At 40.5% G+C, this 13,665-nt stretch overlaps 1 protein-coding gene across 1 annotated transcript; it reads right to left on the bottom strand.

Annotated features, from left to right (window-relative positions):
- Nucleotides 1-9,457: 9,457 nt before the first annotated feature.
- Nucleotides 9,458-10,089, bottom strand: LOC101098582 (protein FAM136A-like). Its single transcript, XM_045040663.1, has one exon. The coding sequence runs from the start codon at nt 10,000-10,002 to the stop codon at nt 9,607-9,609; it is 396 nt and encodes a 131-aa protein (XP_044896598.1). The 5' UTR covers nt 10,003-10,089; the 3' UTR covers nt 9,458-9,606.
- Nucleotides 10,090-13,665: the final 3,576 nt, after the last annotated feature.

Below are 13,665 nucleotides of genomic sequence, written 5' to 3'. Positions count from 1 at the left end.
TCCACGTTGTTGAAAATGGCACGATTTCATTCTTTTTGATTGCCGAATAATACTCCATTGTATATATATACATCTTCTTTATCCATTCATCAGTCGATGGACATACTTTGGGCTCTTCCCATACTTTGGCCATTGTTGATAGTGCTGCTATAAATATTGGGATGAACATGCCCCTTTGAGACAGCACTTCTGTATTTTTTGGATACTTGGTAGTGCAATTGCTGGGTCATAGGGTAGTTTTATTTTTAATTTTTTGAGGAACCTCCATACTGTTTTCCAGAGTGGCTGCACCAGTTTTTATCCCTTATAATAGCTAGTTTAAAAGAACTGTGTCCTAATTCTGATTTCTGCTCATCTTAGGATCAATCTCCATCTATTGCCTTTTCTCTTGATTATGGGTCACATTTTTCTGCTTGATTATCTAGCAATTTTGTATTGTGCTTGCACATTGTAAATGGCACATTATAGAGACTATGGTTTTTGTTATGCTAAGCTTTGAATTTTTTATTTTACTAAAGTGCTAACTTGGTTACTAAATTTTTCTCCTCTATGATTAAAATTTCCATTCAGTTCTTTCGTCATTTGTTGGACTGACTGAAGTCTGCCCCCACATGTGTGTAGTTCAGAGATCAGCTAGAGCTTGGGAAAACTTAATGCACAGAATCTGGAACCTCTCCTCTGCAATTCTCTCCTTTCTAGGGTATTCCACTACCACTACCATTTTCCAGTTGCTGTGATAGCCTCAAACTCTGTCTGCTAATTCCTCAAGTAAATTCATCAAAACTGTGGGTTTCTATCCATATTCTAAGTGCCCCAGCAAGACATTTTCTGGTGCTTGCCCTGAGGCAAAAAGCCATTAAAAAAACAAACAGTAACTCATCTAGTGCCATTCTCTTCTCCTAAGTGTCAACTCTTCTCTAGTTTCTAGTTTGGTTTCTCTTTAATGCCTTTAGGTAATTTTTTTCATCCAGAGTTTATAATTTTTATTTGCAAAAGGGTTAATCCAATATAAACTATTCTGCTATTAACAGACATGAAATTCCAGGTGCCCAACAAATATTTCTTAAATAGGGGCAGCAGCGTGGCTCAGTCAATTAAGCATCGGACTTTCGTTCAGGTCATGATCTCAAGGTTTGTGAGTTCGAGCCCCACATCAGGTGAACTCAAGCCCCACTTTGGGTGAGCACAAGCCCCACATTGGGTGGGCTCGAGCCCTGCTCAGGCCATGATTTAACGGTTTGTGAGTTTGAGCCCTGCTTTGGGTGAGCTCAAGTCCAGCATCAGGTGAGCCCGAGCCCCATTTCGGGTGAGCACAAGCCCCGCTTCAGGTAAGCCCTGCTTATCTCTCTCTCTCTCTCTCTCTCTCTCTGCAACTTGTGGAATTCTCTCTCACCCTTTCTCTCTGCCCCTTGCTTACTTGTGCCCTCTCTCAAAACAAAATAATTTCTTAAATAAATTCAAGTACCTACTTACATATCCATGTTGATCTTTAAAATACTATCACTTAACCTAGTCCAAATTAAACTCTTGGTTCACTCTCTCACACTTCTAACAAACCTGCTCCTGCCCAAATCTACTTTATTATATATATATATATATATATATATATATATATATATATATGTATACACATGTATATATATATACATGTATATATATATGTATACACATAGGTATATATATGTATATATGTGCATATATATGTGTATATATACATATGTACGTATATATATGTATATACACACACACACACACACACATATATATATATACACATATATACGAAATGACTATCATCCATAAAGTCAGAAAGGTCCTCTAAATTTTAAAGACAGAGCCACTCTGCAGTCCCTCTACTCAATCTTTGCAACATTTGACACCTTCCTTATGACATTATTTTCTCTTGGATTTCCTCCCTTTAGCTGGTGGGACCTTGGTCTATTTTACAAGCTCTTGTTCGAATGGAGCTTATGTTCTAGAAAGGATGTATCTATATCTATATCTATATCTATATCTATATCTATATCTATATCTATATCTATATCCTTCTTGGCATTTCCACTTAAATGTATAGTAGGCCTTTCAAACTCAATATGTCCCAAACTGGAACACTCTCACTCCAGAGCCTCTGCACTTGCTGTTCCTTCTGCATGGAATGATCTTCCACCAAATATCCACAGGCTCACAATTCTTACTCCCTTCATGTGTCAGCCCCAAAGTCAATTTTTAATTGAGGCTCTCCTGACCTTTCGCTATACAACAAATACAACTGGTCCCCTCCTTTGGCACATGTATCCCCTTACTTTCCTTTATTTTCCTCCATGGAATTTATCACCATGTAAATATTATAGTTCTATTTTTTATTTTTATTATTATTATTTTTTTAAATTTTTTAGCGTTTATTTATTTTTGAGACAGAGAGAGACAGAGCATGAACGGGGGAGGGTCAGAGAGAGGGAGATACAGAATCTGAAACAGGCTCCAGGCTCTGAGCTGTCAGCACAGAGCCCGACGCGGGGCTCGAACTCACGGACCGTGAGATAATGACCTGAGCCAAAGTCGGCTGCTTAACCGACTGAGCCACCCAGGCGCCCCTAGTTCTATTTTTTAAACCGTTGCTGTCAGTCTCCCCTCACGGGAATGTTAGCTCCGTGAGGGCAAGGCCTTATCACTGCTGAATCCCTAGCACTGAGAAAAGCGCCTAGCATCCAGTAGGGGTTCAATAAATATTTGTTAAGTAAATGTTGAGAGTGAGAAGAAGCAGAGGTGAATTAGGAACACTAGCATTCACAAGCTGGGAGGTAGAACAAGAGCCATGAAAATAGACTAGCAGCCAAAGGAAGGAAATGCAAGAGACAATAATGTCACAGAAGCCAAAAGAGGAGTTTTCCAAAGAAGGTGCCAAATATTGCAAAGATCAAGTGAGGCAAGAACTGCTGAGTGGCTCCCTCTCTTTGAGGGTTACAGGGCCTTGGTGACTTTATGGATAAGAGTGATTTCAGTGATGTGGTGAAAGAGAAAACCAGACCACAGTGGGATGGAGTAGCAGCAAATAGAAACACAGGGTCAAAGGCTGGGAGAAAGAGCATGCAGGGAAGCAAGGCTGGAGCTGCAGGGATGAGGGGTTAATGACAGAGGGAAGTTGAGGAGGGATGAGGGGTTAATGACAGAGGGAAGTTTTGGAGAAATGAGCCCAGCTCAGCCCCGCTGGAGGGGTTTGCCTCGGGCAGAACAAAGATCTCACCCTTTGACTCTGAGATGCAAGGAAGGAGAAGATGGGTTTGTTTGTTTGTTTGATGTTGTCAGGCTGGTACATACACCCACGGTCATACAGATTATGTCCCGTATGAGGACCACTGACTGAAGGGGGGCATTTGGCTCCAAAGTTATAAGCCCTGATGTGGGGCTGTGTTGGCATCTTCTAGTAACGTGGTATCCAAGCCACGCCTGTGAGGTGTTGGGTACATTTTCCTAAGGTTTACAAAGGAGGCCTTGAGAGAACTTACATATTTTAAAATAAATAAATGTATATGATAAATATTACAGATGTAGTGGAAAGCCTCCTGCGTACTACTCTCTGATCCCAATGGCCCTTTCTTCTTCCCCAGATAAAAACACCATCCTGAATTTGGTAGTTTTCATTCCCATGCATGGTCTTACACTTTTACTATACATGTGTTCCCGTAAACAACATATTTTTGCATGACTTTAAAATTTGTGTAAGTGGCCTCCTGCTATACATATTACTCTGTAATTTATTTTTGCTGAACATTGTTTTTGACATTTATCCACGTTGATACATGTACCTCTAGTTTGTTTTTACTAATTTCATGAATATTTATTCATCCAGTAATTTTTTTTCTCCATTTCTTTGTTAATGGACATTCAGATAGTTATTTTTAAGGTTTCTGTTTTTAAAATCAAAGCTGTAATACATTTTATGTGTCTCCTTATTACGTATCGAGAGCTTCTCAGGGAGTGGAATTGCTGGCTTGGGAGAGGTGCCCATTCACTCTCCACATGGATAGAACCACATGTACTCCCATCAGCTGTGCATAGTGTTACCACTGTCTGGGCTTTTTCCAGTCTTTTAAATTTTCTCCCACTTAATGGGTTACAGTTTTTGTTGACATATGCCTGACCCTGATTATGCATAAGTTTGAGTATCTCCCATATGTTTATTGGTCATTTGGGATTCTTTCTTTTGTAAATTGTTTGTTCGTATCTTTTCCTCTATCTTCTTCTCCTCATTATTTTCACCATTCCATTAGGCTGTTTTCTTAATGATTATTGTATCATGTATAGTGTGGTTTTTGTTTTTGTTTTGTTTTTTAAATTCTGGTTACTGATTCTTAAATGCAAATATCTTCTTGTGCTTTGTGGCTTGCCTAATTTTTTGGTTATATACATGATTTATATTTTAATATAGTCATATTTTTTCAATCTTTCCAAGGATGAGTCAACACAAATAATTTTTAGGTGTATGTGCTGGAGGGGGGAGCTATCAAAGGAAATTTATGCTAGATGAGCTTTCTTTTCTCTGCAAAGTAAAAGAAGTCAGTTTTGAAGAGATAAAACTGTGGAGTCCCTGAGGTTCCTCCTATAGCTGACATGTATTAATTGAATCCACAACAAATGCCTAGATCTAGGAGTTGACTGGGGGGGGGGGGGGGAGGGGATGAGATGGGATTTCATGCATGGAATCCTGCTTTACAGGAGCTTACAATCAGAGGACTAATACAGGTTAGACTGTGTAATCCAGGTATAGTTCCTTAAAAAGTCAGAGAAAGGAGAGATGGGGGTAGGTCAAGTTAATTGTCTATGGACTGGATTAATCAGGAAAGACCATATGTCAACTTTCTTTCTTTTCTTTTTTTTTAATGTTTATTTTTGAGAAAGAGAGAGACAGAGACAGAGTGTGAGTTGGGAAGGGGCAGAGAGGGAGGCCCAGAATCTGAAGCAGGCTCTAGGCTCTGAACTATCAGCCCACAGTCTGACGCAGGGCTTGAACACATGAACTGTTTGATCATGACCCAAGCCGAAGTTGGACTCTCAACTGACTGATCCACCCAGGCATCCCATATATGTCAACTTTCTTGACTCCCCATAAACCTAAGAAGCACAAAGTCTCAGGGCCACAAGGAAACATAGATAAGGAAATGCAGGCTGACCCAAGTTAAGGTCTTTGATCTAGTGAGAGGCAGAATGCACACTAGAACTACAGATCCTGGGTCCAATGTACTATTCCACCTGCCAGTCAAGCATGTTGACATGCCTTCTTTGGATCATAAAACAGGGGTCGGAGAGTGATGCAAAGCAAAAGCCAAGTAAAACAAAACAAATTCAATTACAGCCAGAAGAGGCCCAAGACCATTTAATCTGGGCTCACAAACTGTTACAGGCAGCTATTATAGTCACATCAACTTGTTTGTCTCATGATAATGCAGGGAGCTATGTATCCTTTTTTTTTTTTTTACGTTGGGACAGAAAAAGTGACCTAACCTGGGCACTTTACAAGTCATAGCAAAAGAAAGTCAAAAAACATGGGCTCCACATTCAATACTTTTGCCTTCCTAAACCACAAGGTGAATGGCCACATATATCTATAAATTATAGTCCCTTTCTTGTCGTACTTACATTAGTTTTATTCTTCCATTGACTATCAGGTTAACTGGTTCTAATTCCCTCTGCCTGTGGAGAAAGCAACAAATTAGGCAGCTAATCAGTAATGCTAAAAAAATAAACCAGAGATACACTGATTAAATTGCTCATCATCAAGCTATTACAGTCCTGTTTTTCCTATCTATATCCTTATCAGCAAACGTGAATGTAAAAATCACTTTCAATTGCCTGCAGACACACCATTAATTAGGATCAATTAAAAGTTCTCTCCAACCAGAAAATGCTTCAAAACCTTGATTCCTTAGTAGTAATAGCCTTATGAAGAAACTAGTGTCATGTGGTTATATGCCCATGTCAGAGAAATATCATAATGCTAATTACAAGAAATCTTTAGAATATTCTCCAAAGTCAAATATAATGTTCACTGCTGTCAAAAGTTTGCTTCTTCTATGTTCTCAAGGAGATGGAATTCTATTAGTGCCAGACACACCTTGCCCCTTCCATAGGATTCCTAAAGGAGCTGTTCTTTTTTTTTTTTTTAAGTTTTATTTATTTATCTATTTTGAGAGAGATAGAGGCAGCACAAGTAGGGAAGGGTTAGAGAGATAGAGAGTGAGACAGAGAATCCCAAGCAGCCTCTGCGCAGTCAGCATAGAGCCCAATGCGGAGCTTGAACCCACAGATCTGCGAGATCATGACCTGAACAGAAACTAAGAGTCGGATGTTTAATCAACTGAGCCACCCAGATGCCCCAAGGAGCTCTACTCTAAACACCAGTAGTCTAGGGTGTTCTTACTATATGTAAAAATACTAAAGGAAGCAGATGAGGGAGGCAAGAAGCCCTGTCTGAGAAAGGTGGTGAGCAGTCACAATGCCCCTTCAGAACTGGATCTTTTTTTATATATATAATCTTCTTTAATGCTTATTTATTTATTTTTATTTAAAAAAATTTTTTTTTCAACGTTTATTTATTTTTGGGACAGAGAGAGACAGAGCATGAATAGGGGAGGGGCAGAGAGAGAGGGAGACACAGAATCGGAAACAGGCTCCAGGCTCCGAGCCATCAGCCCAGAGCCTGACACGGGGCTCGAACTCACGGACCGCGAGATCGTGACCTGGCTGAAGTCAGACGCTTAACCGACTGCGCCACCCAGGCGCCCCATAATGCTTATTTATTTTTGAGAGTCAGAGAGAGAGAGTGCGAGTGGGGGAGGAGCAGACAGAGGGGGAAATACAGAATCTGAAGCAGGCTCCAGGTTCTGAGCTGTCAGCACAGAGCCTGACATGGGGCTCAAACTCATGGACTGAGAGATCATGACTTGAGCCGAAGTCAGACGCTCAACCAGCTGAGCCACCCAGAGCTTGGAGCCTACTTTCGGATTCTGTGTCTCCCTTTCTCTCTGCCCCTCCCCTGCTCGTGCTCTGTCTCTCTCTCAAGAATAAACATTAAAAAAATTAAAAAAAAAAAAAAAAAAAAAGATATTCTTCCAAACAGGGAAGTGAGGAAAAGCATGCGACATAGAACAGAACCTAGGAGCAAAGCAGTAAGGCATGAAAGAGCAGGGTAAGTTTGTACCTGGAACATGTGGTCAGTGCTCAGGACGTGAAGCAGGCTGTGACCATATCACCAGTGGCCTTATATGGTGGGCTAACAGGTTGGGATTTCACAAGTAGGTGTGGGTATGCTTAGATTGGTGTTTCCAGAAGATCAATCTGGGAGCCAAGTGTGGAAGATGAATCTCAGGGAAGGAACCCCATTCTTAGGGACTATTACATCAGGCTAGGAGAGAAAATGATGACAGCTTGGTCTGTATAGCACTAGGATGGAGAAAGGGAAATACATCCAAAAGACATCTGGGGGTCAAATTAGTCAAATGACTATAAGGGAAAGAAAGTAATTCTTCTAGCTGAAACTGGAAAAAAGTTAGTAAGCATCAGTGTCATAGAATACAAAAGAAGACAAAATCAGGCAAAAATATAAAATTTAAAAAATTTTAAAACTTCTTTATAAATAGTTGATCGTTTTCTACACATGAAGAGTCTATTTTAAGGGAAAAAATTATGTATTCCTTTTTGTAAAAAATAAAATTTACCCTAATGGCTTTTCTGTTTATAAATTTTACCCTAATGGATTTTGATGTGCTGGAGTAAATAATTACCAATTGTGCCAAAATTTTTTGGAAAATTTTTCAGCGGAAGAAATGCTTAATCTGTATATCTGAGTTGCTTATGCATAAGCAAGCTCTCCTATAGCATTATATATATATATATGTATATATATATTAGCATTTATATATTAATTTCTCTACACACACACACACACACACACACACACACACACTCAGAAATCGGTTTAAAATAAACATGACATCATCTGCAGGAAGTACCAAGACATTTTCTATTAGCTTTTAATGTTGGGAAAACAAAACTAGAAGGTGACATTGTTTCACAGTTTCTTTTTTTCTTTTTTGAGGAAAAACTATACCTTTTTTTTTTTTTAAGCTGAACCACTAGGAACATATATTACAACCTTGAAACACCAAATATTGGCTATGTTATCATTTCAAATAATAAATCGGTGAAAAAAAATAATGAAATGATAAAGGGCAGAATACTGCTTACTGCAACGGCCACAGGCAAAAGTGTTATTTGGTAATGAGGGGGTGGCTGTCCATCTTTTGCTTTAAAGGAATCACAGCTCACCCGAGTTGCTTACTTTTTCTCCTTCAGCCTTCCTGTTGCCAAGGGATTGTCTCAATAGGGCTCTGTTATTTCAGGGGGCTAAATAAGCAATACCGAGTTTAGGCTTTCCTTCCTTCTCTTCTATAAAAACCAGGTTTTTCCAAATTCAGTACCTAATAACTCTCTTAATTAAGAAGGCAACAGTTTCTCCTTCAATGTTCACTCCTGGATACTGGTACATAGTGCAATCAAAACCCCCTTTCCCTTCAAGGGAAAGTGTTACGGCAAGATTGTTCAGTTGTTCTGCTGCAGATAGGCTCAGGGCCCATCATGACAGCCAGTGAGAGGGGAGATCTGCTTCCCATACCCAGTGTAACATTCCTTCTCTTGTTTCTGCAGGGTCTCTTAGCCGAAAGATGTAATACGTATTTCAAGAAATGCATATCCACATCTTGATGGCCAGAAATAGATACCCACGAGGAACTGTTCAAAGTTCTTACCCAAACTACCTCTCCTACCTCCGCACCTTAAATCAACTTCATATATATAAAACAAAACATTGTATATAAAACAAAACCAAGCAAAACAAAGACCCAGAAAGCTTTTTTCCCTTCTAAATTAGCGACCTCATGGACTTTGTTTTGCAGCTTATAGAAAATGATTTGGTGATCCTTCTGGTAAACAGGAGGTTGGCAACAACAGAAACATCTCTGCTTGTACTCCACCAGATCATAGGCAGGTTAGGGGAACCTAGCAACCTGTTTGTACCTGTATACTAAGAAGAATCTTGTACCTTAAAGCCTCTGGCTTGGTACAAGGGAGATCCCTAGTGCCAGTGCATGTGAAATTTAGGTTACCAAAAATTCTTCTGTGCTATCTCAGACCCAAATTTTAGCACCAGTTTTTTCCATTTCACTTTCTAGGGTTGAAACACAAAGGAACCAGTGTGTAGAGGCAAGTGACACATGCCTCAAACTTGCCTGCTATCCTTAATTTCTTCATAAACTTCAAAGACCAAAATTCACTTTGCTTTTTAAATGGATTCCTGCTGGGGCACTGGGTGGCTCAGTCGGTTAAGCCTCCCGCATCGGCTCAGGTCACCATCTGAGGATTCATGGATTCGAGTCCCATGTCGGGTTCTATGCTGACAGTTTGGAGCCTGGAGCCTGCTTCAGATTCTGTGTCTCCCTCTTGCTCTCTGCCCCACCTCCACTCATGCTCTGTATCTCTCAAAAATAAAATAAACATTAAAAAAATTAAATGGATTACTGCTGTCAGCCTTGATGGCCAATTACAAAGACTTCAATTTCCCAGTGGATAAGAGATCTTCTCAGTCATGGTTGGGATGAGGTGCATGTGGTCATCCACATACTTGGTCACACAAGTCTCCAGCTGCCACTTCACCTGAAACCCTCTATTTCCTGCATCTATTGAATCTTTGGCTTTGTCACTGCAGTGCATGGTGCACTGGGCCAGGCAGCCCTGGAATTTCTTCAACTGGGTTTGAGCCAGAGGCGCATGGCAGCGCTCAATGCACTGGTGCACCTGCCGCATGGCCTCCTGACTATCCTCACAACAGCTGTACCAGAACATGAGCATCTTCTGGATGTTCTCTCTCTCCAGACTCTTCACCGCGGAGTCTACTGCCTTCTGCACCTGGAGCTGCTGCAGGTCTGCCATGGTGACCCTGCACTGCATCCCTCCAGAGGGTGCCCAGATGGACTCTGGCACTCGGGCCTGCCTGTTTCATAGTTTCTTTTTTTTTTTTTTAATTTTTTTAACGTTTTTTTTATTTATTTTTGAGACAGGGAGAGACAGAGCATGAACAGGGGAGGGTCAGAGAGAGAGGGAGACACAGAATCTGAAACAGGCTCCAGGCTCTGAGCTGTCAGCGCAGAGCCCGACACGGGGCTCGAACTCACGGACTGCGAGACCATGACCTGAGCCGAAGTCGGCCGCTTAACCGACTGAGCCACCCAGGTGCCCGTTTCACAGTTTCTTTTTTTTTTTTTTTTAATTTTTTTTTTTCAACGTTTATTTATTTTTGGGACAGAGAGAGACAGAGCATGAACGGGGGAGGGGCAGAGAGAGAGGGAGACACAGAATCGGAAACAGGCTCCAGGCTCTGAGCCATCATCAGCACAGAGCCCGACGCGGGGCTCGAACTCCCGGACCGCGAGATCGTGACCTGGCTGAAGTCGGACGCTTAACCGACTGCGCCACCCAGGCGCCCCCCGTTTCACAGTTTCTAATACAGGTAGCGTCTGTGGGAGAGGCAGCATCAGAGGTGCCTAAAAATAAGGGTGATGCAGAGAAAGTAGGCCTTCTCCCCTGCTGTAGATACTCTGGTGTGTGGCCCAGATTCCTCTTTCGGGACTGAGGTGCTCATTCACCCAGAATGAGGGAGTGTTGGTGGCTGACAGTGTCCAGCCGAATTATTTTTCTGCCCCCTTCACAGGGGCAGCCCACATATATTGGCTGATCATTTGGGGTTGGGTAGGTATAAAGTCCCAAGGGGGTCTCTGAGGAGCCATCCAGCTCTGGAGCTCCTACAGGATGGGCTGCACACGTGTGGCAGCTTCTTCTCCCTCCGCCCAGCCCTGCTCCTGTCACTCTCACAGGGGATGTTCCTAAAGGCACTTCCCAATAAACTTCTTGCAAAGAAATGTCAGACTCCTTTTCCCAGGAATCTCAATGTACAGCACGTACCAGGACCACAAAAAGCCTTTCATGAGCACTCATTACAAAGAATGAGAGTGTCACCATAAATGTACATATTAAATGTACTGGGTCCCAAGCAAAATGAGCCATACTCCATACTCACGTTCTAGCTTATGTTCAAAAACTGACAACACAGAGATATTGTAAAAAGCACACAAGTCATCTAAAGAACTTAGGTATAAAGTTATTTTACTGAAAGAATCATAACAAGGACAAATAAAAACATGTTAAAATCAAGAACAGGAGTTGAGTCCAGATGACCAACAGTTCCTCATCTGTTGGATACTATAGGCCATAACTTTTGTTTGTATTCTCTGGTTGTTTGCCTCCCCTATCTCCTCCCCTGAAAAGCTGCCTGACGATGTCACTTCCCTAAGGCTCCATAACTGGAGGAAGCATGGGCGGGGGCAGGCTGTAACCAGACATCAAAAGATGCCTGTGTCCCCACTGCCACCTAATGGGTTCTTTGAGCATTGAGGCCTCCATTGTACAGTTCTTTGCAACTGCTGACACTATTATCAATAAAATGGTTAAATGTGACCGTATCAACCTATGTGCATTAGTTTTCATGGGGCAAAAATCTGGGGCTTATTTTGGCTTCTGGAAAGAAGTTGTGTTCACTGTCTCCTTTTTGCTCTTTACATTTGGGTACATATATCCCCCGCTACTCAGGTTGTCTGGTGTTAAGTATCCTAAAAAAAAAAAAAAAAAAAAAAAAAAGGTTGCTCTATTATGCTCTATTATTCATTGTACAATAATAGTGATATGGAATGTTCCAGGCTGTTTCTGCAATAACTAAGTTATTTTCTAAGTTAAATAAATTTTCTAAGTTAAATAAATAGTCAACATGAACATAGGGGTGGGAAACACTCAGATAAAGAGGGTATTTTCAAGGGCTGTGATACAGATGAATCCAATTAACTCCGAGTTTAAAAGACCATCTTAAGACTACCTCTGGAGGCTGTTATATGAGAAAGCCAGATAGGGCCAAAAAAAAAAAAAAAATGAAAAAAGTTCCTATCACCACATCAGAGGGCAAGGCCCATTGGACTCTCTCCTGCATGTGGGGAAGTCAAAGTAATTCATTCTCATGCTTTCCTTCCTGGCCTTCAAAGAGCTCCTGTGACTGCTTCAGCCTCCACTGCCCACATCTTCCTGCTAGACCTTGACCCATAGGCTTTCTATGGCCTTTTGTTTCTGACAATCACATAAGCTTTTGTAATCTCTCATATTACTTCTAAGCTTGTTAAACTACTTCTAGCTCCTACAGATCCTCTCAATCTGCTGAGGTTCCCCCACCATTCCCTAAACACACACACACACATACACACACACACACACACACACACACACACACACACACAAAGATCACCTAAAACCATACTAGCTAGTTTACAAATACTTTTCTCTTTTTATTTTGAAAAATTTGAAAAGTTGAAAGATTAGTACAATGAAGTCACATATCCTCCACAATAACCATTAACATCTTAACATCTAACACATTTTAATTCTTTCTTCCTCTCTCTCTCTCTCTATATATATTCATACACGTATACATATATGTGTGTACACACACACACACACACACACACACACAGTAGTCCCCCCTTATCTGCAGTTTCACCTTCCACGGTTTCAGTTACCCATGGTCAACTGCAGTCTACAAGCAGATAATCCTCTTCTGATGTACAGTCAGAAAGTCAATAGAAACCTGACACTATGTCACAACACCTACATCATTCACCTCACTTCATCTCATTGCATAGGCATTTTATCATCTCACATCATCACAAGAAGGGTGAGTACAGTACAAGAAGATATTTTGAGAGAGAGAGACCATAGTCACATAACTTGTTACAGTATATTGTTATAATATTGTTATAATTGTTCTATTTTATTATTTATTATTGTTAATCTCTTACTGTGCCTCATTTATAAATTAAACCTTATTATAAGTATGTTATGTATGGGAAAAAACACAGTATATATGGGGTTTGGCATTATTTATGGTTTCAGGCATCCTCTAGGGGTCTTGGAACATATTGCCCGTGGATAAGTGGCTACTACTGTGTAAATACACACAAGTATACATATATTCATGCACACACCCACATGATTTTATGAAATTCCATACAATTTTTTTTTGCTGAACCATTTAAAGAAAAATTACAGATGTTATGGTATTTCATCCCTAAATATCTGAATGGGTCATTTTCCTAAGCAACCAAAGTAAATTTCACACTCAGTTAATAGTAATTCAATATCATCTAATACCCAGTCCATATTCAAATTTCCCAAAGTACCCTAAAATTTCTGTTATAGCTTTTTCAAACCAAGACCCAATCAAGATTTATCCATTGCATTTATTGTTAGGTCTTTTGTATCTTAATCTAGAACAGTTCCACACTCTTTTTAACGACACTGACCTTTTGAAGAATTTAGGCGTTTTCTTATGGAATGTCTCACATTCTGGATCTGATTCTTCCATCAGGGTCATTTTATCTGTTCCTCTAACTCCATATTTCCTGTAAATTGAAATTTGGGTCAAAAGGATTGATTATAGTCAGGTTAAGCATTTTTGGCAGACTTTTCATTGGTGATGCTGTTATTTCATGTTGCGTCAAGTCAAGAGGACTATAA

The sequence above is a fragment of the Felis catus genome, chromosome D2 (assembly GCF_018350175.1).
Source record: "Felis catus isolate Fca126 chromosome D2, F.catus_Fca126_mat1.0, whole genome shotgun sequence".
Taxonomy (NCBI): Eukaryota; Metazoa; Chordata; class Mammalia; order Carnivora; family Felidae; genus Felis; species Felis catus.
This window is presented reverse-complemented; position numbering and strand designations above follow the sequence as displayed.

Bases quoted from the DNA above. Each gene is read 5' to 3' on its own strand.
- LOC101098582 (XM_045040663.1), bottom strand. From the start codon at position 10,002: ATGCAGTGCAGGGTCACCATGGCAGACCTGCAGCAGCTCCAGGTGCAG.